At 50.2% G+C, this 27,334-nt stretch overlaps 1 protein-coding gene across 1 annotated transcript in view; it reads right to left on the minus strand.

Moving 5' to 3' along the window:
- Positions 1-27,334, minus strand: part of LOC125908796 (glutamate receptor ionotropic, kainate 4) — a 77,109-nt gene that overhangs the window by 36,318 nt on the left and 13,457 nt on the right. Inside the window, exon 2 of the mRNA XM_049611615.1 lies at positions 8,256-8,369. Within this exon, the coding sequence (XP_049467572.1) occupies positions 8,256-8,369 (114 nt within the window). The remainder of the gene's footprint in view (positions 1-8,255; positions 8,370-27,334) is intronic.

Below are 27,334 nucleotides of genomic sequence, written 5' to 3' on the forward strand. Positions count from 1 at the left end.
TGCAATGGGCTGCCTTGATCATAGTTGGGTCTACTATGCACTTCCCACCCCTGAAGCCAAGAAGAAAAAAAAAAAGCAAGCAATTCATCCCTCCTCACAAAACCTACCCACGTGGGTTTGCTGCCTATGTAACCCACATACTAGCTTATCTATTTTCACTCTGCTGATTGGAAGTCTAGTATGAGGAGACCTGAGTTCTAATCCTGGCACTGACCTTGACTTGCTGAGCGATTCTACACAAGCTGCTCAACATCTCTGGGTGCGATTTCCTTCTTCCAGAAGATGGGACCCAACAATCAACATGAAGGGGGAATGTGAGAATTACTACAGCAATGTTGATAAAACACCTTGAGCTTCTTGGGATAGGAACGCTCAATAAATAACCCAGATTAAAATGATCATATGCTCAGGAAACCATATTTCCATTATATGGGTTATCATGTTGCTTAGCTTTAAGGAACAGAACTCGATTCATTTTCTGTTTTCTTACAGCAGCGTATTAAGCAGTATTAGAAATGACTCACTGGTTTACTTAGCATTGTTCTCCATTTTTCTAGGCAGTCTTTCCAAAATGAAACCGACCTTCTTGAAAACATGGGTAATATATCCAGCGAAAACGCTGGGCATTAATTTAATGTTGGCATTTATTTCTCTCTCACTTTTTAATTACTGTCTTTTTTTTTTTTTTTTTACTTTTCTTGACAGAGAAGACTCTAGCTAGGAGTTAAGGGAAAAGAACAGAGTATAAAACTTTCCCATTTGTTAATCAGAGGTAGAGCGGGACAGTACAGGGAGAAAACAGTAAAGTTACGTTTTCAAGGTAGTCCAAGGTGCTCTGGCTGGCTTGGGACACTATATAGGATAACAGAGTACGATAGAGTATAGTATGGCATAGTATAGATAGTATCCTCAGATTAGAAAGGATTTTGAGGGTAGCCTAGGTGGCTCAGTTGGTTAAGTGTCTGACTCTTGATCTCAGGGTCATGAGCTCAGGCCCCTCACTGAGCTCCAAACTGGACGTGGAGAACTTCCACCCCCCCCCTTTTTTTTTTAATGTTCGTTTACTTTTGAGAGAGAGAGAGGGAGAGAGACAGAGCATGAGTGGGGAAGGGGCAGAGAGAGAGGGCAACACAGAATCCGAAGCAGGCTCCAGGCTCGGAGCTGTCAGCACAGAACTCCACATGGGGCTCGAACCCATGAACCGTGAGATCATGACCTGAGCCAAAGTCAGACGCTTAACCAACTGAGCCCCCCCGCCCAGGTGCCTCCCTCCTTTTTCTAAGTCGAAAAAGAAAGGATTTTGAAAATTCCGCTGACACAAGGCCTTGACGCAGAGAAATACAGCCAACTATACCATAAAGATGGGTAGTTGGGAGTGTATGAACTTGCAGACCAGAAACTCGGTTCAATACAACTTCCACTGTTGGGCTCTTTCCTCTTTCCATGGCACCGCTAGCCACCGCTAGCCTTAGAGTCCTTCCGTGGAAAACGGGAATCCCGCTACCTGCCTCAGGGGATTGCTGTATGAAACCAGAGACTATAGGTGAAAGAGCTCCATAAATAAAGAGATGCCAGGCAGATGTTAGTCAACACACAAGTATCCTGGACGTACACCCAACCTCGCTGAATATGTCAACTCTGAATTTTTTAAATGTAATTATGCATCTGGGGGCTATCTATGCCAAATGTCAAATCTCAGGTTGGCTTCCGGCACGCTCTGATGATGCCTTGCTACGACAGTCAGTGCGTGCTTGAGGAATACAAACTTACTTTAATATTAATCTGAGCAAAACATCATTAGGCAAATTACAGCTGCAGAAAGAGAGCAGAAACTGCATGAGACGCTCTAATGTTAAATAGGAATGTTTTCGTTTTTCTGGGCTCTTCTCCCCTCCATTCACACAGATCTTTGAGAGCTTATGGTGTGCGTCAATTTCATTAAACCCAGCACTGCAGATGGCCTAGGGGTTCTACTGTTACAGTATAGGAGCCGATATGCCAAGGAAATCAAGACAGTCTTGAACTTCAGATGTCCTATCACTTGATTCCCATCCGTAGAGTACCAGGGGACACCTCAGATTCTAATGGCTGGACTCTGTATGTATGGCTTGGGAGATCATCTGGCCCCGGCCAGGGATTCCGATGCCCCGTCAGGTGGGTACGATGCTGCATGTAGGATACGCGGGCTCAGGGCGGGAGGGAGAAGTGAGTCCTGGTGGTAGCCATGTAGGCCTGGAGCAGAAGATGCCCCTAGGATGCCTGTGATATCTGCTTCCCATCTCTTCCTGTTCTCAAGACCACTGGAGTCAAGGTCAGGAAGAAAAAAAAAAAAGAAATCTATTTAGGGCATTCGTTCTGCTGCTTGGGATACTAGGCCTCCTAATGGAAGTCAGGCTCCTAGGGCTCTGTCCTGCGCCATCAGGAGCCACAGAGGAAGGTGGTGCTCACTGCCCACAGGACCGCAGGGTACTTCCCTCATCCTCCTTCCTGCCTTTCTTCTCTCCATAATCACGAAGCTAATATTGCCTGTTTGGGATGATCACGTTTCCATACCAAAAATCAGATCATAGAAATGTATGGCCTGACAAGAGGGTACCTTCTCCTCAACGTATCTCCCACTAGGATCCACTTGAGGAGAGATGAAGAATAGTGCAACACAGCATATGAATGCTATGCTAGAGGTGTGGGCAGGGGGCAGCCGCTCGGGGAAAGAAGCAATCGGCTCCATCCGGGGGACTCACACTGAAGAGCAAGTGCCATTTGAGCTGGGTATTGAAGGCTAGGGAGGAGTCTGTTACATGGTTGAGAGGCAAGCAGATGGGCATGAATCCAGGTAGGGGACCGGAAGAGGCCAGCTCGATGGTGAAGCGGCGAGCAGTATGGGGTACAGATGCCTGCGGTGAGGCGCGGAACAGGAAAGATCAGCTTTATTCTCCAGGCTGAGAAGGATGGACTTTGTCTTGCAAATGATGGGCAGCCAGTGAATGATTTGAAGTAGGAGGCTGATACGATTGCATTTATTTAAAAAAATAACGGTAAACTAAAAAACTACAATCCTCAGCAAGTCACATACATTTACGAAATGTAACAGCTAACACTTTCTTGTGTATATGTCGGGCACTGCTGTAAGTGCATTACTTATGTACTGCTGTATCCTCATCAAATTTGCATGACAACCCATTTTCGCAGATGAAAAAACTGAGACACGGGTGATATGCAGCTCGTACGTGTTTGATCTGGTTCCAGGACTTTCACTCCACTGTGTCTTAGTGAATGCTGGCAATGCCCTTGACCCCCCTTAAAAAAATTTTTTTTAATGTTTATTTATTTTTGACAGAGAGAGACAGAGACAGAGCATGAGTGGGGGAGAGGCAGAGAGAGAGGGAGACCCAGAATCTGAAGCAGACTCCAGGCTCTAAGCTGTCAGCACAGAGTCCAACGTGGGGCTCGAACTCACGGACCGCGAGAGCATGACCTGAGCCAAAGTCAGACACTTAACTGACTGAGCCACCCAGGCGCCCCTGGGCTCCTTTGATGAAGATACTGTACTGCATAAGAAACACTCTAACCTCAAGGAGAACACAAGCCACCATAATGGCAGGTTAGAGACAGAGAGCAGCAGGTTAGAGACAGAGAGAGCCTGAACCAGGTGGAGTCATTGGGGGATGGACAGCATACTTGAGAACTGTTTAGGAGGTGAGCTGACCAAGTGAAGGTGGAGGGGTAAGAGAAGTGAAGGGCAGCTCAGCTCACTGGGCGGAGATGTGATGATCTGAGATGGGACAGAGGAGAAGCAGGCAGAACTAGACTGAATACAGCCTCTGACACTGTTTTTGAGGTGCCCGTGAGACACCCAGGGGCCCGTGAGACATCTAGGTGATGTCTAGTCGTGTGTTCAAAATGCGCTCCTAGAATTCAGGGGGGTGGTCAGGGCCAGATTTACAGATTTGGTAGTGGGTGAGATTACCCAAGCAGAGAGTTGTCAGAGTGAGAAGGAAAATGGGTCAGGGACATTCATGGGGTAGACAGACAGAGAAAGAGGGGTCCACAGAAATGCAGGAGAGGCAACGATCAAAACAGCAGGAAGAAACCGTGACCTGGATCCCAGGAATGGAGAGAGTGTTCAAAAGCGGGGGAGGGACCAACAACAACAAATGCCAAAGCCAGAATGCTCAGCTGGCCTCTGAGCGGCAGCGAGTAGGTGGTCTAGAGAGCAAAACATTCTTCTGATTTTGGTCCTAGAGATGCCTGGGCAGAAACAGACGTTATACCCCAACAGTGAGAAGAAGGAGAGGACCACATAATTACCTCTTGGTGATCCCATGTTCAAGAAAAACCCTAGGTAATCTCAGATTGCCGGAAATTCCCAAATTATTTCTGATTGCCTTTCGACTTCACAGACATTCCTGCCATCCTTATTATTTTTGGAGGGTCCTGCGATATTTTCTAAACCGGCATTTATACTCCGGGTTAATTATTTTAACCTTTGCACACAGGTTCGACTACCGCCAGATGCTCACTTTTGGGTAATAATCACTCATGACTCAGGTGACCTCAGACATAGAATAAAGATAGAGATTCTAGGTCATGAATAGATTATAAGTGAAATTAAATTACCATATAGTTGTTCACAGGTAACTATCGATTAGAGAAAATTCACAAAATAATAAATACTCAGTATTCAACTTTAATTTTGTTAACACCATTTTATGAAGGATGGCTTCTCTGTGTAATTTTAGATCTAGGCTTTTGTGGTGAACTCGGCTGGGCTATCCTTCGGCATCCGCTGTTCCTGCCAGTTCAGGGTACAGATGTTTCAGATGCGGCCAAGTTCACCTCCAATTTGTTCTCACCAGGTCTCCCCTGGTTTCATTGATTCAGGATTGTTCTCTCCCCAGCTGACTTTTTGGTACTTTCTGAGCAAACTGCCTCACACACAGAATGCATTCAATAAATATTTGTTGAATGAATGCATAAACTGTCAGTTCTGCTTAGTGTAAGCTGTTCACGCCAATACTCAGTTTTTACCCAGCTTGGCCCCCCGTTATAAATCAGATCTGAGCAGCCATGTGGTGTACTAGGCTGGAAAAGGGGAGGGGTCCTGAACAGAAAGGGGAACCGTATCAGTTAGGGTTCTCCAGAGAGACAGAACCAACAGGGTGTGTGTGTGTGTGTGTGTGTGTGTGTGTGTGTGTGTAAAGAGATTTACTTTAAGGAATTGGTTCATGCCATTGTGGGAGCAGTTAAGCCCAAATATATAGGGCAGGCTGGAAATTCAGGCAGGATTTCTAAGCGACAGTCTTGAGGCAGAATTCCTTCCGCTTCAGGAAACCTGTTTTTGCGCTTAAGGCCTTCAACTGATTGGATGAGGCCCACCCACCTTAGCAAGGGTAATCTCCTCTACTGATGATAGCGGTTAATCACCTCTACAAAATATCTTCACAGAAATCTAGGCATCACAGCCAAGGCAAGCTGACACATAAAACTTCACAACCCAAGAACTAATATGGTCATGGGTTTGTGGTGGTAGGAAACACTTGGCCAACAATCCAATTAAGGGTGTCCAGAGGGTTGGTGAATGGGAATTTTGTTCTGGCCAGAGCTGATATTCCAGGCAGTGGTGGCCTGGGTGGTGAGGGCAGCCTAACAGCAGATGTCCCCGGGCAGTGAGTGGAAACACTTGGTGTCAGGTGCCTTCACCCACACAGTCCATCGGGTCATGAGCGAGGCTCTAGAATCCTTGGCATTCATCAAGAGATCAAGGCCAGAGCCTAGTTGTACAGCCTGGCCACAGCAATGTGGCGTGGAGAAAGCTTCTATGTCCCCATTACTTTGGGATGCTCCCTCAGGGCTCGGTAGCAAGATTGGGGTGGGTTCAAGAGACTGTGCTGGCTGGACAATAGCTGAGGGAGTAGTGACAGGTGTAAGGGTGACAAGAACACTGTCCCCAGAATTAGGAGACTTGGCTTCCAGGCCCAGCCCTGTATTAGTTCCAAATGTGACTTTAGCTTCCTCACCTGTCACTTTGGAATTATAATACCTTCCCTCTCTTCTCAAAGAACAGTCCGAAGGACCGAATGAGAGAAGGCACACAAGAATGTTTTCCAGAACACGTTATCCAAAAAAGGTCACACAGATGAGGGGGTGGCAAGCCTGGTGTCACAGAGAGAGCAAGCTCGAATCACACCATTCCTGGGTTTGAACTCTGCTCTTTCACTATTATAAGAATAACCCGAGTATACTGGTGTCCTAGGGCCTGCTATGACAAAGTGTCAAAAATTGGGTGGCTTAAAAAAAACAGAAATGTATTGTCTCAGAGTTTGGAGGCTAGAAGTTCAAAATCAAGGTGTCAGTGGGGCCGTGCTCCCTCTGAAGGCTTTATAAAAATTTTTTTAAACGTTTATTCATTTATGAGAGACAGAGAGCACAAGCAGGGTAGGGGCAGAGAGAGAGGGAGACACAGAAGTGAAGCAGGCTCCAGGCTCCGAGCTGTCAGCCCAGAGCCCTACGCGGGGCTGGAACTCACAAACTGTGAGATCATGACCTGAGCCGAAGTCGGACGCTCTACTGACTGAGCCACCCAGGCGCCCCTTAGACGTTAGGTGAGGACTCCCTCCTTGTCACCTGAAGCTTCAGGTGGTCCTTGGCGTTTCTTGGCTTGTAGATACATCATCCCAACCTGTCTCCAAATTCACACGGTCTTCTCCCCTGTGTCCCCATTTCTCTCTTTTTATACAGACACCTCTCGTTGGATTAGGACTCACCCTAATCCAGTATGACCTCATCTTAACTTGATTGTATCTGCAGAGACCCTGTTTCTAAATTAGGTCACAGTCACAGGTCCTGGGGCTTAGGACCTCAACATGTCTTTTGAGGGGATACAATTCAACCCATAACAAGAGTCCATAACATCACAGGTGTCTGGCACATGGGAGGCGCTCCATGAACCGGAGTTCTCTTCGTCGTGAAAGAGAGGAGGGGGAATCAGAATCCCCCTTAATTCACAAGACACACACATCAGTGACAGCGTCTACAGAGACCAACTGCTCACATTTTTTCTGTTTTAGCCTAGAGGGCTTGGGATTTCGATGCCGCCTCCCCTCTCAGAGGATCGGCCTCCTCTCCTAAGACGGGCCGTGATCGTGACGGATGCTGAGGCCCAGCACGAGACAGCGCTCTTCCGAGCTGCTTGAATGGGCTCTGTGACGAGGGGACCTTTCCTCCTGCAGAAATGGGCCGTAGCGGCTACCAGCTCCGTGCGCCCAGGCTGGGACTGTGAATACAGGCAATCCCCTTTCTGCAGGGCTGGGATTTGGGGCCTGGGAAGGAGTCAGAAGCCAGAGGGTCACTTCTTCAGCTGGCCCGTGGGATGAGCTCTTGATCCCTTCCCTGTAGGGCAGGCTTTGGTGGTGGCAGGTAACACACTGGAAGACACCATGTTAACGTGACCTTGGACACCTATAATGACTCGAGTATTGGGGGGGGATCCACGTAATAGCTGTGCGCTTAGAGACAGTTTGGATGAAAGGATGAGAACAAGTTTCTTCTGGTTCGGTAAGAAAACTACGGAAAGTCAACTCTGCACGGGCAACGTAACTATCCACTTTGCGGATGGGGTACAGCCAGGGTACCCTGGCAGGCCCGTCCTCCGCTGCCCATTGGTGTGCTTTCGCAAACTCCTGTAGACGCTCACTGTACTCGCGCCAGCCAACCTAACCAGAGAAGCCTTTCTTTTCTTTTGTTTTTCTTTTTTTTTTTCGAGGACGCAGAAGAGGGGACAGACCAGAGATAAGCGATGTTATCTATTCACCAGTATGGATAACCCAGAGAGGAAAGAGTCCACATTCCCTCACCAGACGCAATGCTTGGCGTGAACCAAGGTGCACCGGGGAGTCGGTGAGATCCTTGAAAAGGCTGGGATAACTTATTGGGACTGGGGACCCTGTCCCTAGGCAGAAGCAGAGTGACCACTCTGTGGTCCCACACCCTGTGCACCAAGGGATGAGCAATCACTCTTGGTCATCTTTATTCAGTGAGGCAGAAGCAATTTTTACTGGAAAGCCCACAAGTGTGACTTTTCCATTCTTCCTGTTTGCAAGTCCGTGCAGCTGATGGGGGAAAAAATAGCCCAGCTCATTTGCATTTAAGTCTTGAAATCTAAATATTTCCGTGAGTCATTCATTATTACCATATAACTCAGTGTTTGCATGCAAATAACTTTAATGACATAAATGCTTATAAAATAAGTCTCTTACCATATGAACTCGGTAAAGAATGCTAATTCCCAGAGTCATGAATGGCTTGGAGAAATCAATCACCTTCTCCCGTTCAGCAGTAATGGTGAGGCCTGCCACAGCCAGGTCTGCTTTCTGAAAGGGACAGAGAAAGCCCATCAGTGGGGTGGCCATGTTAGATGCAGGTATGGGGACTTGTGACCAGAGGTCATCACTACTGGGGAGATGTCACTCTAGTCTGGTTTCTCTGTGTGGGAAGTGACTCTAGATAGTCACAGTACATCCCAGGCCTGAACATAACAGGACATGGGTATTGAAGCTATAACTTATGGTCATTTGAGGTCAGACCCCTCTAAATACATCAGTAAGTATAAAAAGCCGGGGGCATCACTACAGACCGTTCAGAGATAGTCTCGCAACGCCCTAGGCGAGGGAAAACTGGCACATAGGTTGCTGGATTCTCAACATCAAGTAGTTTTTAAATTCAACTTCTTAATTTGCTCTGTCAACAGAACTTGATGGAGTTGCCAGGTTGTAGAGGACGCGTGGTGGGAGGCAGTTACAGTGAAAAACAAAAATGATGTAACCACGGAAATGAGAAACAATCTAATGCAACCCCACTCATTTCATGGTGAGGACACGGAGGCTCAAATTGAGCTGGTAGCCTGACGTCACAGAGTCTGTCCTTGTCAGAGCTGGGGCTGGACCCGGGGCCTCCAGGACCACTGGCCACTTACGTTGCTGTTAAGGTTAAAATGCAGGTGCCATAGAACTAAAAGAAGGGTCTCTGGCCCTTCATGCAAAACCACCAGAATCTGTTCCAAGGACATTTCCTTCCTTCCTTCCTTCCTTTCTTTCTTTTCTTTCTTTCTTTCCTTTCTTTTTCTTCCTTCCTTTCTTTCTTTCTTTCCTTCCTTCTTTCCTTCCTTCCTTTTCTTTTTCTTCCTTCCTTCCTTTCCTTCCTTCCTTCTTCTTCCTTCCTTCTTCTTCCTTCCTTCCTTCCTTTTTTTCTTTCTTTCTCTCTTTCTTTCTTTCTTTCTCTCTCCCTCCTTCTTCCTTCCTTCCTTCCTTCCTCCTTCTCCTTCCTTCCTTCCTTCTTTCCTTCCTTCCTTCCTCCCTCCCTCCCTCCCTTTCTTTCTTTCTTTTCTCTTTTCTTTTCTTTTCTTTTCTTTTCTTTTCTTTTCTTTCTTTCTTCTACTTGCACCTCAGGTGCCCAATTTGGATAACAGTCTGTTCTGAATTCAAGCCCTCTGGGTAAGGAGATGCTATAGGCTTCCTCGATGCTCCTCTTGGCCACAAAGTCCTTCCTTGAACCTAACTGAAACCCATCCTGTGGCAAAGCAAATTCAATTTCTTCCTATTGGGTCGGCTCCCTTTGCACATGCTATGGAGGGGACAAGCCCAGAACTGGTACACAGTTCTGGTCTGCGTGCTGCCCTCATCAACTAACTTAGCCTAGTCGCTTCATGTCTCTAGATGTCCTTGACCTCATCCTTAAGCCAAGGATGTGAGGTGAAGACAGGGCGAGGACCCTTCCCAGAAATTCTCTAACAGGGATTCTCCACATCTAGTCTCTGACCACCAGCATCAGAATCACCTGCAGGCCTTACAAAAATGCGAATTTCTAAATTTTCTTAATGTTTATTTATTTTTGAGGGGGAGGGAGGGGCAGAGAGATCTTTTAAAATGTTTATTTTTTTTGAGAGAGAGATGGAGAGGGGGCAGAGGATCTGAAGTGGGCTCTGTGCTGACAGCAGAAAGCCTGACATGGGGCTTGAGCTCACGAACCGTGAGATCATGACCTGAGTCGAAGTCAGATAGTTAACCAACTGAGCCACCCAGGTGCCCTTAAAATGCAAATTTCTGAGTCACATCCTAGACCCCCTGAATCAGACTGTGCTGGCGGGTCACCAGCATCTGTATTTGTAACAAGTTGCCCACGTGATCCTGACTACCACAAATATTGAAGAGCCATGTTTTATAACCGGGGCGTGTATCTCAGACTGGCCTCCACTGGTTTCCATTTCAGCTTAACTCCTTCTTCTAATTCTGGTGGATCAGCTGATGGAGAAGAGGTAGAGAGAAATAAGAAAGGGAAGTGTCCGACCATCTACAAACAGGCCAGGCTGTTCTGAACGAGTGCGCGCGCACACACACACACACACACACACACACACACACACGCACGTACATGATTCTTCCTAAATCACTGCAAAGAAAATAGAGAGATAAACACGCTGGCCCTCATTGTGCACACAAGGGAATCTGAGATTTGTGTACAAGAAGGATAAATCCATTGGCAAAGGTCAGTCTCTTCTGCATTTCAACCTTGAGTCTCCACTCCTGGTCCGTGTTCCGTCTGCCAGAGCAGCCACGTGATCCTGGCGTAGGTTAACAAACTCAGGGCCTTATAAAGTGAGACCGGGCTTAAATAAAAGAAACAAGGGTGAAGACGTAAGAGATTTTTAATAAAAAATAAACATGTGAATGCCTCATTGTGCTCATTCTGCGTTTCTCCAAGAGAGCGCTGATTGCTGCTATCAAGTGAATCAATCCTTGAGATTAAAAAATGAAGTTTGATGAGAAGATTGTTAACACCTTCATTTGGGACACTTTGGAGGGCTGCTGGGGCCTTTCAGAACCTCAGCCCCCCGATGACGGCGGCACTGGCTGGAGGCCCACTCGAGAGCACAGGTGTACAGCAACAGAAATCAACCAAGCACAAAGGCCCAGCAGGTGCGATGTCAGACTCATGAGTGTGGGTTTCCAGCCAATTGGCAGCCCAAGCCCTGCATGAACCTTCGGAGGAGACGAGTTAAGTGGGTTGGATTGAAGGAACTGAAGAAAAGATCAGGAAAACCAAAACTCATAAAACGGGCAAAGGTACACAGCTTCAGGTCCCTCCTCTGTTTCTTTAAGAGCACATATTCCATCCACCCCCCAAATTAACCAAATTCAACAACTCTATCCCCAAGGTTTTTAATTTTTTGATGTTTGTTTATTTTTGAGAGAGAGAGAGACAGAGCATGAGCGGGGGAGGGGCAGAGAGAGAGGGAGACAGAATCTGAAACAGGCTCCAGGCTCTGAGCTGTCAGCACAGACACCGACGCGGGGCTCGAACCCACGGACTGTGAGATCATGACCCGAGCCGAAGTCGGACGCTCAGCCGCCGAGCCACCTAGGCGCCCCTCTATCCCCAAGTTTCTTTTCCTCACACAGCTTTCCTCCAAAAAGGGCAAACTTTGAATTGAAATTTGGAAATCATGGCACACGTTTATAAAAGTTGGCCAACAATGACATTATGGTAAAACAATTCCATATGGAGAGAAAGGTGGAAATGGACGGTGTCACAGGAGTGACACTTTCCTGGGTGCTTACAGAACTACCACATACCCAGAGGGGGTGTGTGCCCCAGGCTCCGACAGGGCATTTCTGTCCACTCACAAAGAGATGCTTCCCAAACTAGTTGGGGGCAGGGGAGGCAGGAAAGGAGGGGTGGGGTGGGAAAAAGCTAAAAGAAACCACGGAGGTGTGCTCGTGGCTGTTTCTTACACTTAATCAACTTAGTATAGAATAGTAATTGTCTACCCTGGCTTCCGTGCATCCTGAAGTATCAGCAACAACCTCTCAGGGTCAGGTTATTCCAAAAGATGTGCCTGCATTTTATTTCATCTGAGTTAAAAAGACATTCTGCTACAGGAGCACCTGGGTGGCTCAGTCGGTTAAGCGTCTTACTCTTGGTTTCGGCTTAAGTCACCATCTCACACTCCCTTGTGTTGGAGCCCCGCATCGGGCTCTGCGCTGTCAGCACAGAGCCTGCTTGGGATTCTCTCTCTCTCTTCCTCTCTCTCTCTCTCTCTGCCCTTCCCCCACTCACGCTGTCTCTGTCTCTCTCAAAATAAATAAGTAAACCTTAAAAAAAAGACATTATGCTATAGAGCCATCTTCGATGAGACGATATGCCACGAAACCAAATGGACAGCCAAAGGGAGGTGGGAATGTTAAACTGTTAGCAACTGTCAGTGTGGGGGAAGGAAGGAAGTACGGGCATGCCCATAGCTCAGGCCAGCCCTGCCGGGTCTCTTGGCCGCTCACAGCAGGAGGGCTGTGCTCTCCCGTGGAAAAAGCAGTAGGCAGGACATCTCAAGACCCGGCTCTTGTTGCAGCTGGGCCACAAACTCATGGTGCCCGTGGGCAAGTCATTCCCTTTTCTGGGCCAAAGTTGTAGCCACTGTAAAATGAAAGGGTTCAACCAAATGCCCTCTAAACTCTTCTTCCAGCTCCCAGACCTCACACTTGGCATTTCGCTTTGCTAGAAGAGGCGGAGCTTAGTTTAACCGACTCCTTTTGCTCAAGGAGATGACGGCGGTCGGCAGAATCGGATGCTGTGGAGCAGTTGGGGAGAATGAGCTCGGAGGAGGAAACTGCCAGACATGTTGGCAAAGAGCAGCAGCCGACAGGGACCCCAGGCAGGGGGAAGGAAATCCAGAGAGGTCGGGAAAGTGCGCCACCGTCTGGAGAGCAGGTCCGGGAGCGGTCCCACGGGCAGGGAAACCAGCAAAGGCTGGGACCCCCAGAGCCAGAGGAAGAGAGGGAGGGCTGACAAAAGAGAACTGGTAGAGAGTTCTGTATGCAGCATGGTGTTCCTGATCTTGGGGTGTTGAGTGTGTGTGTGTGTGTGTGTGTGTGTGTGTGTGCATGCGCGGGCACACGGGCGTATAAATACATTCCCTCCGAAAACCCGCTCTCCTCCCCATTTTCAATTGAAAGTGTTCTTTGAAGAGCTTCATGTTCTGCCTCTGAGAGATCCCCCTCTTTTATCTCCTGTATGTTTGTAGAATTTACAAGGGGAGGGCAGGCTGGAGCCAGCCTGGAGGTGACTTCCAAAACAGACTATCCTTTGCCTCGTGGAGTTTAATAGGGGTCATGCAACTGCCTCCATTGCTATCAAAGCCTGGAGGCCCAGTGTGGCTGCCGCTCTCCTCCCGGGAGCTGGGGCTTGGCTGGGAAGAAGGCGGCAGGTTCCCAGCAGGGCTCCCGGGTCGCCTGAACCTGCTGCCGCCACCCTGCGCCTCCCTGAGAACACCACTACCGCCGGGAAGGCGGGAAGGCGTCTGATGGCCGCAGATCCCGGACAGCCCGAAGGGAACGAAACACTCTTCTGTGTCCTTCTCCTCTTTCAGAGAGCTGCTGCCCTCTTTCGGGCAACATGCGCTCCCACCCCCTCAGCAGTGCCCCAGCAGCACTGGCCGATGGCCTCCGGTGGCCTCAGCCCAGCCTCCCCCTCCCACCTCCCAGAGAACCAAGCTAAAGAGAGGTGGGACAGGGCGGAAGGCCATGTGCCCAGAGCAACTCGGCCTCTCTGGGACTCATTTTACCGGGCTATACAGTGTGGACAATGCCTGGGAGAGTCCAGAGAGATGCTGGACCTATGTCTGGAGTGGCCGTTGACACAGGGCTAAGACTCAGCCTTCTGTGTGGGGCAGACCTGTCCTGACTCTGTTAGTACGCACTTGTTTGCTGTGTGACTTTAGGCGAGACATTGAACCTCTCTAAGCCCCAGTCTGCCCGTATGCAAAGTGGGGGTCATCACAGTGCCTACCTCCTGGAATTGCTGAGAAAGCGAATGGTTCAGAGTAAGTACTCGGTAAATGTTTGCCTTTAGGATGATAATCTCAACGAGGGCCTCTGGAGACGATATCTTAACCCGGGATGAGATATCTTAACCCGGGATGAGTAGGAACGTCTGGGCGGGGGTGCTGGGGGCAGCCAGGCTGTTCCACTTCCAGGTAGGGCAGAGGCCTCTGGACACTTGGCCCCTGGTGGTCTTTCCCGGGTGACCTGGGACATGCACAGAGCTGTGCTGACAGGACGTGCTTCTCTGGCGTGGCTGCCTGTCTCTGAAGATTCACCTAAGGACCCTCTGAGGCCTCATGCTGTCCCCATGCTTAGGAAACTCAGGGAAAAAATGGACACTCAGCTTGGAAACCAAACTCAGTCATTTCCCACAGTGTCTTCCTTGTTATGTGATCCTCCTCTGGGGACAGCAGATGAAATGACCTCCCCAGCTTCCTTTGAATTCTCAGATCCGCTGTGCTATCTCTGATGGGCTTCTAGATCTTTTTTCTCTGGCTTTTTTTTTTTTACCGGGTCCCCCCCCCCCCCCCCCCCAAGTCCTCAGTTTCCTGCCCCCTGGGCGGCGGGGGGCCCGGCTGTTTTTCCATGCCAGCCCCTTTCCGCCCCTTTGCCGGTCACATCTGCACATCCCTTATTTCACCTGCTACTCAGGCCCCATAGTGCCTCCCATTCTTTGCTGCCATTTATTTAACTCTGTAATTGTGTTACTTAACTCTGGAAAGCTTTGGGAGGCTACAGTTGGAATGAGAAAATGCTACACAGAATGAGGTTGTACTGAGCATTCCTGGAAACCTTCACTCCAAGGTAATTGTGTCTGGAGATCCCTTGTATATCGAAGAGGCTTACAGAATTCCAAGCAAGGCCGGTCTGAGGCTGCAAGATGGGAGCTGGCATAACGCATATAAATACCCAGATAGGGAGGAGCTCCGTCCGAGTCCATCAGGGAGGCTTGCCAGGGAAGGATAACTAACGCACATTAGGCCCTGGCTGAGGATGATATGGGGCCACTGAGCAGGCGCTGTGTGCCGGGTTCCCCCCTTGAGTGTGGGCTCTCGGGGTAGGCAGCAACAGCCTGCACAGCCCCCACTGTCCCCTCCTCCTCTGCAACGCTCAGCATTCCCTCACCCCTCTTTACGGACTCTCCACCTTGCTGTGGGCAGCGTGCAAGGTGCTGAGATACAGGCGTGGCCCCGTGCAGCAGAGGGCTTGCAGTCCGGAGGGGAGGTGGACAGTCATGAGACAGTCGAACCATTTGTAAAGTGACAGCTGCAACAGGTTTTATAAAAGGGTCATATAAGGCACCATGAGAAGGTACAAGAGGGGGTTGATAGAGTCTGGGAGGTCTATGGGGGCTTCCCCCAGAGGAGATGCAGTTGCCTGAATAGGAGCTACCTGTGAGAAGGCCTGGGGTGAGCACGCCCAGTGGAAGGACCGCATGTGCCAAGGCCCTGAGGCAGAAAGGTACTTGGTGCATTCCAGAGATTGGAAGAAAGCCAGAGTGGCTGGAGAACACAGGACTGAGGAGCCTGCTATAAGATGAGGCTGGAGAGGCAGGCAGAAGAGGCGACAGCTTGAAAAGCACTTGGATGGCCCTGAGTATTTTAAGCAGTGGATGGCCTACAAGATACAGTTTGGAATACTAACCTCGCTAACACCTATAGCCCTTCCTGTGTGTCAGGAGCTGGACCGAGCACAGTATGTGTGTCATCTCACTTACTGCTCACAAAACCCCTAGGAGGTAAGTTACTATTATTATCCCCATTTTACAGGGCACAGTGAGGCATAGAGAGGTTAGGGAACTTGCCCAAGGTTGCACAGCAAATAAAAGGCAGAGCCGGGATTCCAACCTGGCCAGTTTCATTTCAGAGGCTGTATCGTGAACCTGCACCAAATTCAATTGGCTCTAGTGAAGAAAAAAGATTAAAGAGAGGCAAGAAAGGACCATCCTCATTATTATTTTCCCATGTTCGCTATTTAAAAAAATTTTTTTTAACATTTATTTATTTTTGAGAACCAGAGAGAGGCCGAGCATGCGTGGGGGAGGGGCAGAGACAGAGGGAGACACAGAATCCAAAGCGGGCTCCAGGGTCTGAGCTGTCAGCACAGAGCCCGACGCGGGGCTCGAACTCGAGGAGTGCGAGATCATGACCTGAGCCGAAGTCGGACGCTTAACGGACTGAACCACCCAAGCGCCCCGCTTGTTTGCCCTTTGTACCACTCCACACAGGGCAACCTGATGTCCATGCCCCCACTCCATCAACATCAGCCAGCTGGACATGGTACCACGTCCCAGAGATGCTTTCCAGCCCTTATCCTGCTGAACCTCCTAGCCAGCCATTCTTCTCAGCCCCTTGCCCGGCCCTCCTGAGTGAGGTCAATGTCAAGGACACACAGCCCTCCCTCCACGTCTCTGACTCCATTGCCACGCGTCACCGGCACCAGGCCAAATCGGGCTCACGTTCCAGCCCTGCCAGTCACCGACTGTGTGACAGTGGGTAGGTTTTACATCCCCTCCAAACTCACTTCTCGCTTCTGTAAATGGAGACGATAATCACCAGCTCGGGGCTGTTGTGAGGACAAATGACACGTAACGCGCAAAGCACGGGGCCCGGCATATACAGAGGCTCAATACGTAGTGGCTATTAATATTCTTTTTCTACAAAGATGAACTTTGACACCACGACAACTCTACCCTTCCTCCCTCTTAAAAAATTATCCACGATCCTCACTCCCCTGAAGTCCGCCCTCATGAACTCCTGTGACTTCAGCCTCACTTCCCAGGACCCCTTGGGCTCCCCCACCCTGCACCAGTCTGGCTCGGCTGACTCCAAACACCTTGTACTTCCTGACAGCAGTGGCTCCCAAGGCGTTGCTTCCTCCACCTAGAATGTCCAACCCACATCGCCACCTACCCTCCAAGGCCCATTCACAGCTGACCTCCTCTGCAAAAACTTCTATGGCCTCCCCAGGAATGAGCCCGTCCTCATATCACCAAAGGTGATAAGACACTGCTTATACCACTCACGTGGCATAGGCCATATAATGCCCTGGATTCGAATAGGGGGCCAGGGCTCGTACTCGAACTCTGTACTTACTAGCTGTGTGACCTTGGGAAAGGACTTACCTTCTCTGTGCCTCAGTTTCTTCTTCCATCAAGTGGGCATAACAGCAGTTCCTACCTTCATGGGGCCTCTGTGGGAATTAAATGAGGAACCCGTGCAAAGGCTCTGCCTGGCACAGAATAACTCAGAAGATATTAGCCTTTCTAATTATTCTTAGTGTCGTTGTAGACATTCATATCTTAGCTCTTCATTGGATTATAAGAAGCAGGGACAAGGATTTTAAAATATTTAATGCATATAGCATTTCAAAGTTGCCATTGGTCTCATTTTACAGAGAAACCGAGGCCCAGAGAGGTTAGTAATTTGCTCAAGTACACAGAGCTAGGACAAGGAGAAAGTGAGCTTCAGACCCATATGGAGTATTAGGACCATTTATGTGGCTTTCTGATGGCTGTACTGGGCACAGTGATTTTCCCAAAGTGGGCACACGGCGAGTCCCTAATGAACAACCAGGACGGCCCACGGTGCAGGACACGGGAGGACAAGCCACCAAACGTGGCCTGCCCTCGAGTCCCTTCATGCTGACAGCAGAATCAGGCAGATGTCTGACACGTGCCTGTAAGCAGGGGGGATTTTATCAGGAAGTCAGAATGTTACAACCAGATTCAGGTCATGACCCGGATCGGTCAGATACAATCCTCATCCTCCAGCCTAAGGCAGACTCGGGGCCCTGGATCCCGGCCAGAGGGCTCCCTTTTCCCCTTATACCCTCCCAGGCCCAGTCCCCCCGTAAGCCCGCTCAGGAGAGAGCTTGCCCAGGTTCTGTGCTTACAGGCGGCTGTCAGGGGAGAGGTGTTCGTTCTCCCCCCAGGAAAGTCTAGGGATGGTGAGGACAGTCACGTCCTCGCCGGGCCCGGTGGCCGGAGAGAAGAGGAAGGACTGGCTCCATGGAGCCAGTTTCTAGACTCTGGCCGGCCCTCAGTCCCTGCTGTGCAGTGGAACAGATTAACATCTGCAGCTCAGCCCATTTGAAATTAGATTATCTGCTTACTTCCTGTCTTTTGATCGATTTACCTGCTGGGTGTCTTCCTCCACCCCCCTCCCCGCCACCCCCCGCCTAGTGAGATGCCCAGGGACCTGCCATGACTCACTGAGGTCACCAGGCAGAGCGGCAGTGGATTCTGAAGGAGACGGGGGAAGCTCACTCCCACTCCTGGCGCGAGCTTCTGCAGAAGTCATCATTTAGGCCTTCCTAATAACATGCCTGAGAAGGGCGCACATCTGCTCTCCTGCCACAGGAGGCAGGCTGTCTTCCCCCTCCTCCCCGTGGGCACTGGGGCCGAGCATGAACTCACTCTCAGGGCTCACATGCCATCTGCACGACGTCCGGCGTCCTCGTCCACTGGGGACACTGGATGCCAGCCCCACCCCTTCTGCTTTCAGGACATGGGAACAGGGGTAAGGGCAAAGACAAGAGCACCCAGTTAGCACGCACGCCCGCACGCACCGACCAGCCAGCACCCGGGCCCCCGAGGCTGCCCGCCCCTATCGAGGGGGAGGCTCTGATCAGAGCTTTCGCGAACCGGTCTGAGCCCAAATGTGTGGGATTTATCCGTGCTCACTGGGCTGGGTCCGTCCTCAGTAATGCTCGGGGCGCAGAGGGCCAGAGCAGCGTTAGTATTCCTGGGGAAGCGGCGATGTCATTCGCAGGTCTGAGGGCTCCCCGGTGCTATTTCTCGAGGTGACAGTCTGCTCTCAGGGTTGGATGAATTTCTTTAGAGTTAAATTAAAATCCCCATGAAATATTTAGTTGGCTCAGCTCAGGGCTGTATTATTGGCCTGTGCGGGCAGATTTCAGTTAAGAACCAGGCTGAAGGTAAGAAGGGGTTGGCAGGTCAGCCACCGGTGAAGTGGTGGAGCACCGGAGGGTCTGAGCAAATGTTGACCTTTGACCTCTTGTCATAGTCTCCCGTTCACGGGCCATGGGCCTTCTTGCCTTTTGGGGAGAGACAGATGTCTGTTTAAATCCCAGCCCTGCCATTCGCCAGCTGAGCAAATTACCTCCAGTCCGGGCTTCAGTCTCCTCCTCTCTAAAATGGGTGAAATAATGTCTTTTATGTTTGCTGTGAGGATTAAATGTAATAACCTATGTAAACGGAGCTCAGGTGCGGTCCTGCCTCTTCCTCTCTCCTCTTCCAAATGTAGTTTTTCAAGGGTCTCTTGAAAAACGAAAGCAGATTATGCTGTTCTAGTCTGTATTGACTTAATCTTTTTTATGCCTGTGGCCCCTTTCAGCACTCTGGTGAGGTCTGTGAACCCCTTCTTTAGAAATGTTTAGGGGCGCCTGGGTGGCGCAGTCGGTTAAGCGTCCGACTTCAGCCAGGTCACGATCTCGCGGTCCGTGAGTTCGAGCCCCGCGTCAGGCTCTGGGCTGATGGCTCGGAACCTGGAGCCTGTTTCCAGTTCTGTGTCTCCCTCTCTCTCTGCCCCTCCCCCATTCATGCTCTGTCTCTCTCTGTCCCAAAAATAAATAAAAAACGTTGAAAAACAATTTAAAAAAAAAAAATGTTTAAAAATGATTATTCTGCCTGGGTGGCTCAGTTGGTTAGGCGTTCGACTTCGGCTCAGGTCATGATCTCACGGTTTGTGGGTTCGAGCCTCACGTCCGGCTCTGTGCTGGTAGCCTGGAGCCTGGAGCCTGCTTTGACTTCTGTGTCCCCCCTCTTTCTCTGCCCCTCCCCCATTAGCACTCAGTCTCTTTCTCTCAAAAATAAATAAAATTAAAAAAAAATTAAAAAATGATTATTCTATTTACTGTATTGCATAACTGTATTACACAGAAATACAGTTGTCAGGCTGTCTGGGTGGCTCAGTCACTTTAGCGTGTGACTTTGGCTTAGGTCATGATCTCACGGTTCGTGGGTTCGAGCCCTGCATCGGGCTCCGTGCTGACAGCTTGGAGCCTGGATGGAGTCTGCTTCAGATTCTGTGTCTCCCCCTCTTTCTCTCTGTCTGCCCCTCCCTTGCTTGCGCACTGTCTCTCAAAAATAAATAAGCACTGGGGGGGAGAAAAAAAGAAATCCAGTTGTAAAATATTTTTACATCTTTGTGTTACAGTGACCTTGTAGCTACAGGTAGGTCTAAGACCAGCACTATACTGACACGACTGGTGACAAAGTCACAGGTATGGTTCATATCAGTATGCTTTGTTGCCCACATTCGTAATTAAAAGAAATAACACATTTCAGTTTAAATTTAGAAACCAAATAGATGTAAATTTTCCTCTTCTAAGTTTATGGACTCTCCTGATGCTATCTATCCTCAGACCCTTGGGCGGGCAGGCAAAGAACCCATAGAAACTTCTCAGCTTACAAACAGTACAGGCTGATCCTTGAACAATGCAGGGGGAGGGGCGCTGACCCCCTGCCCAGTCGAAAATCTACGTAAAACGTCTGGCTCACCCAAAACTTAACTACTAATAGCCTACTGTTGACCGGAAGCCTAACCGATAACAGTCGATTAATTCGTATTTTGTAGGTCATATGCATTAAATATCATATTCTCACAATGAAGCGAGTAGAGAAAAGAAAATGCTATTCAGAAAATACGTCGTACTGTATTACACTACTGTACTGTATGTATAGAAAATAAATCTGTGTCTAAGTGGATCCAGGCCACTCAAACCCAAGTCGATCAAGGGTCAGCTGTAATCGTTGACCACGGCCCACGGGCGTCAGGGCCCGCAGCCTACTCACCACACTCCGGCCATGCTGGCCTTCGTCTTGCTCCTCCGACAGGGCAAGTTCATTTGCATCTGCACATCTACGCTCTTCTCCGGCTGCAGGGCTCTGCCTTGGCCTTGGCCTTGGCTAGGCTGGCTCCTTCCCACCGTCCAGATCTCCAAGTGGTTTTCCTCGTGTGCCCATCTAACGGACCCCTCTCTCTGACGCTCTGTCTTATTGTCCTGTTGTGTCTTCTTCACAGCAAACATTACAATGCAAAGCTGTCTTATTTATGCGTTCATTTCGCTGTTTATTGTCTAGAATGCAAGCTCCAGGAGGCAGGAACCTGTAATGTGTTTTTTTTTTTGCTACAGCCTTATGAATACCCCATTTCCCCCAAACTGATAAATCCCCCAGGCCACGTGACAATAAAGTCATCAGCAGGCCGTGTGTTAAGAGGCACTAGATCTCTACTGGCAAGTTTTCATACTTCTGCCCGTCTCCCACTCCCGCCAGCTGCCAAAAAAGCCAGGTGGGATCTGGGGCACAGCGTGGGGCCTCGCCACTGAGCGCCGCTAACTGGCCCACGGGGGGATCAAACTCGCAGCCCCGACTTCATAAGCAGGGGGCTTGCACTGACCACGCCAGCTCTACAAGGTTCCGGGCCTACGCTGTGAGAGCACGTTCAGGTTCAGACAGGCTCAGGCAAGTGGCTTCTGCTGCTGGAGGAATCTGACAGCACCACTAGCCCACGATGCTGTCTTTCTTTTATTTCCCTTCCCACCTGTCAGTCTTGTAATGAAAAATGGTGCCACTCACAGGCCTGTTATTAGGTCTGTTTCGGTGCGATGAAATCAAGTAGCACCAGGTGTTGGAAGCATTGCTGAAGTTACAGAAGCTTCCCCTCCTCCCCCGTCTCTACTCCAAGCCGACAAGTCCCCTCCACTGTCTCACTCAGCCCTCACTGTCCTGTTGGACAGGAGGGAGCCCCCAGCTCTGCTTCAGACTGGCCACTGAGCTGCCCCACGGCACGAGCAAGGGTGAGCAGTGATCTGACCAGTCAGATCCAAGAACTGGGTAGCCCCAGCTTTGTTCTCGTCTCTTATCAATATAGGCACAAGTCAAAACCGTTGCAAAGGGCAGGAGGGGAGGGCATTTTCTCAGGGATCCCTGTAGTTTTTTGAGGAGAGAGCTAGAGACGTCGTCATAAACCTCTGGCCACTCTTCTTGGGTGGCAAAGTCCATCTGGTCGACTTCAGAGAGGTGTTGTACCTTGTTCATGTGGCTCATGTGCCTACCAATAATAACATCCTCAAAGTGCTTTTCACAAGGCTGCATTTGGCTCCACAACAACTACAAGGTCAGCAGTAGCCAATTTAGAGACTGGGGAATGAGGCTCAGCAGAGTTATGTGGTATTAAATTGGGGGTAATGGTTGCCTTTGGGAAGGAGGGGTGTATAGAGAGAAAGGAGGCGTGTTGGCGGGGTGGGACAAGGGGCCCTCAGCGTGCTGGTCATGGTGCTATTTCTTGACCCGGATAGTGATTCCATAAGTATGTCCCCTTGGTGACAATTCATCAAGCTGGCACTTAAGATTTATGTGCTTTTCTATCTGTGTATTTAAATTAAAATGTTTTTCAAAAAGTTAAGTGATTTGCCCGAGTAGAAGAACGAATGGCTGCCTTCACGGCTGACACTGAGCACCTTGCTGACTCCGAAACCCACAGGGGCTGCAGCGGCTGCATTAACTGTGCCACAGTCTGGGAACTTCACACACCCAAGAAAGGGACACTACTGTGGATCTCTGTTTAAACGCCTGAGTGATGGCTAATGCAAGAAGGACGGGAAGGAACAGCTGGATGTTTTAACGCGATTTGCATTCGCATCTGGATGGAGAAAAGTCTAGCTCCCTAGTCTGGTCCAAACAGCTGAACAGACTGAAACTTCTGGACGAGCCAACTCTTTGTCCAATGAACACCGGGCAAAGCCCCGGGGAAGCCTGGCTTTCCCCTGGGGAAGCCTGCTGGGAGCTGCAATCACCCTCCAGCACTGAGTGGTTCCCATTCTAGGTGGGTCTTGAAACCTAGAGGAGAGGGGAAATTCAGCCTGTCACAGATTCAACAGCAATGCTCTCGTAGTGCTTTGTGACAGAGAGTTGTCAGAGGGCCCCGGGTTTAAGTCTGCCTCTTGGTAGCTGTGTGACCTTGGGCAACTCACTTAGCCTCTCTTAACTTGTTGTCTCATGAGCAAAGTAGGAAGGGTAACGGCTTCTATTTTACTGGGCTGTGAGGGTAAAATGAGCTAATGTACAGGGCCTGATGCAGAGGAAATGTTCATTGATCAACAAATGCTCACTGCCATTGTCACGCTCTTCCTGATCCTGGCATCCTGCCTCTATCCTGTCTGTTCTCTTTGAAGCCCCCAGGACCTGGCCTCTACTCTGGGCTGCGCCATCCTGCCTGGGGCGGTGTGTGTGGGGGGGTGGGTCCTCTGAAGGCTAAGCCCTTCTACCCGATTTGTTCCTATGCGAGTCCCCTTCGCTTTCGACGGACACCAACATACACGCGTGCTGTTACCTGACGCCATCCACCTTGTTTTTTTTTTAACGTCTTTTTTTTTTTTTTTTTTTGAGACAGAGAGAGACAGAGCATGAACAGGGGAGGGTCAGAGAGAGGGAGACACAGAATCTGAAACAGGCTCCAGGATCTGAGCTGTCAGCACAGAGCCCGACACGGGGCTCGAACTCACGGACCGCGAGATCATGACCTGAGCCGAAGTCGGACGCCCAACCGACCGAGCCACCCAGGCGCCCCACCATCCACCTTGTTTTGATCTCTTGCCTGTGGCCCCACTGTTCGCCACTCCCCAGCTGCCAGCCAGGGCCCCAGTCCACTGTTCCACTGCCATCCAGGATGTGGTGGGTCTGCTCAGGGTGTCTCCCGGATTTGGATAGGGGATCCATTTGGCAAGAGTCGACAGCATCTTTCCGAGCAGTCCAAATTCATTAAATGGACCCCAGGCTGCCATTTTAAAAGAGGTGGGCCTTTGTTCTGTTGCCTCAATTGCAAATGTGGACGCAGTTGGAGTAGGAATGTGTCACCAAGCAGGGGAGCATATCTGAGGGCTGCAGAAGATAAGGAATCATTCCACAGGTTCTAGAAAGGGTGGAGCAGAACAGGGCTCCCGGCTGCTTCGAGAGCTGCCAAAACACCACCATTGGCACGATCAAGACAGGCCTGGTTCTCATGCTGACAAATGGCGGGATGTCAGCTGCTCCTGACAAGCTATGGGATGGCAAGAAAAATAGCCTGTGAATAAGCCCCTCAAAGCATATAACGATTCTGGCCGAGAACTGTGAGACGGGGAGGCCAAGCCATGGCAACAAGCAAGTTGAACACCACAAGACCTTCTGGTGCAAATTCATTTCTGTGAGTGAGAGATGGCCAGAGGACAGAGGGAGCTGTCACATTCAGATTCTTTGAAGCAGGCCTATTTATTCACAGGAAGACAAGAGATGAGCGGGGCCTGCCTGCTGGGGCAGGGCAGGGAGCCACAGCAGCAGGATCTGATGACTGAGGTACCGCTAGGTAAGCAAAGCCTGGTATGTGTTCGGGGCGGCTCTGTGTGGTAATTAAAAGAACACACCATGGACCCATCTGAGCTTGGAGTCCGCCACTTTGCAGCCACCACGTGGCTTGGATGAGTTCACCTCAGGGCCTGTTTGCGGATCTACAAGACGGGGGTAAGAAGACATTGCCTTGTAAGGTTCTTTAACGATTAGATGAGATAATATTTGCAAAGCGATTGTTAGTACGCAGTGAGTGCTCGGTCAAAAGCGCCTGTTAATTATCTTTAGAGTACTTTCCAGCCAAGGGACAGGCGGAAGGTCAGCACAGGGAGCCACAGGGGCTTGAGCACGGCACATGAGTCTCAGGTGAGGTGACTCAGACGTCCGGGCAGGTGATCCGGGAGCCTGCTCTATGATGCTCAGGCCACTGCTACCCCTCAACACACAGACTCAGGAAACAAAGCCAGCAAGTACAACGGGACAAGGTTTACTCCAAGGGCAGGTGGAAGATAAATGTGTGTGATGGGGGCTGAGAGGATACCCAGTTAGGCTAACTGAAGATTCAAGAGAGGACAGAGGTGAGCTGTGATTCGGGGAACAAATGAGGAGACGGGGGTCGGGGGGTGGTGGTCAATTTAAAGCCAGACGGCCAGCCCTGGACATCCTTATACCTTGGCGAGAGGAAAGAGGGGTGAGGTTGCTTATGCAGGGGGGTGAGCTGGAGGCCCAGCTGTGCGTTGTGGGGGAAGGCAGAGATTTATAGGAAGCCTGTGTAGGCCCGATGGCTGCTGCGAAAGGGCAGCCCCAGAGAAGACATCAACTCCTACAGCACCAACCTGCTGAACGCACCAGCATATCTAGGCCAGTTGTGTGCTTTCCCTGTTGCTAGTCAAAGGGATCATCTGAAAACTTGTACCTGGTTCTTAGCATCAGGCTGTTCTGTCCAGGCTTGAACTTTCTTGGGGCCAGGGGGTGTAATGGTCCGTTCTTTTGCACATGCCTTCACAGCATCCCATCCATCCATCTATCCATCCGTCCATCCATCTATCCCTCTGTCCATCCATCCATCCACCCACCCATCCATCCACTCATCCATCTGTCCATCCGTCCATCCATCCACCCACCCACCCAACCATCCACTCATCCATCTACCCATCCACCCACCCACTCATCCATCCATCCATCCATCCATCCATCCATCCATCCATCCCATAATTGCTGAGTGCTAGTGTATGCTGGGCCTATTCCAGGTGCTACCAGTACACGAATAAGACAGATGTAGTCCCTGATCTCAGAGAACTCACATTCTAGTGAAGGGAGATGCACAAGAATCAAATAGTCCCATTATAAGCAAGAGGATTTCAGATGGTGATGATCTCTTTGAAGATAATACAACAAGGTAATGTGGCAGAATGTAACTAAGAGAAAAGATGAGGGTTCCTTAGGGTGGCAGAGAAAGAATGTATCTTGGAGGAGGTGACACCTGGTTTAGACCTAAATAATGAGAGGGAAATAGTAGATTGGAGACTTGGGGAAAACAGATTTTTGGTAGAACGAAGAGCAAATGTACGGGTTGTATGTTGGCATGAAGCATGCTGTGTCCAAGGAACCAAGGCAAGGCCAGTAGTGATGCAGCAGAGAGAGCGAGAGCCAAGTGACAGGAGATACAGGGCCCTGGGGGCTCTTGATCAGTCCTTCAGATCCTAGGGATATTGGTGAAATTGTGGCTGATGCAAAACAGGGCACAGGGGGAAGAGATACGCTCATTTAACATGTGAGCAACAGTAGCCCAGGAAGATTCAGCTGCTAATTTACGATTCAGGGACAGACCTTGACTTGCAACTCAAGGTATTTTTCTCTAAGCCTAAGAGGACATGTGGACTGCCTAGCACCTTGTCACCTAACACAGGTGCCTCTTCCCCCAAGAGATGGCCCGGAGAACCTTCCCTCCAATTTCTGCTCCTTGTGCCCCCTTTTCCCACAAGAAAAGGGCAAGAAAAGAGGGGGGCTCAGAACAGTACAGCAGGCCACCACTATTGCATGTAGCATCTGGAAAGCTGCTGGACCTCCCCACTGTGAGAGCAGGACTGGTTATGGGCTGCTTGCTCTGTTGATCTGGTAAACTTAGGTAGTGTCCAGGCATGGTGTGGCAAAGAGGAATCAACCCAGGTCAGCCTGGGAGAGGGAAGGACCAGCCCTGGGTGCCTACATCTCAAGGGAGCAGGTGCACATCCCTGAGTGTGTGTGTGTGTGTGTGTGTGTGTAGAGGGGGATGGATGGCAGGGAGGCTGAGGACCTGAGCTTTAGGCCCAGAGACGAAGTACAAGGACAGCCTCCTGCAGAGAGAGAGGGGTAACAGGCGACAGGGACAGGAGAGGGCTCGCACTCCCTGCGAGTTACCACATGACAGGCACACTATGGAGACTGTAGTTCACTGATTTCTAACCCGGAGGTGGCTGCCATTATTTCCATTTGGAGAATGAAGACCCGGGGGTCAGAAACGCTGGGTGACTTGCCCTCACAGCTTTCACCTGGAAGAGCAGAGATCTGCACAGGTGGCCCAGGGGGCAGGAAAGGGGTGTGGGGACAGGGGTGAGCACGGCCACTCCTTCCATTTCTGCACCGCGTGTATCCTGATGACTCCCAACTGGAGAGCAGGCCCAGCTCTGCCCTCCCGCTGGCCTCCCTCACCCACGACCTCCTGTCCTTCTCGCCCTCAGAGTCCTGCTGGCACTTCAGACCCATGTCATGTACTCCGTGTATGTCTTCGTCTCCTAAAGCTACTCTTTTTCTATGTACTATTTCTCAGTTCATGACTTTACCAGCCACCTGTCATCCAAAACAGAGAGCAGGAGTCAGCCCGGAGTCTGCCCTTGCCCTCCCTCCCTTGCTCTCTCCCCATTCAATAACCAAGCCCCATCCATTTTACTTCTGCAATGCCTGCTTAATCCATTACCGCAACTCGACTCTCACTGCTGCTGCCATCATTCAAGTCTTCATTTGAATTATTCAGTAGTCTCTGCACTGGTCTCCTTGCTTCCAGTTCCTTCCCACTCTATCCATCTACTGAACTGCACGGGCACCAGCGGTTCTCAAAGTCGAGAGGCATAGG

The sequence above is a fragment of the Panthera uncia genome, chromosome D1 (assembly GCF_023721935.1).
Source record: "Panthera uncia isolate 11264 chromosome D1, Puncia_PCG_1.0, whole genome shotgun sequence".
NCBI lineage: Eukaryota > Metazoa > Chordata > Mammalia > Carnivora > Felidae > Panthera > Panthera uncia.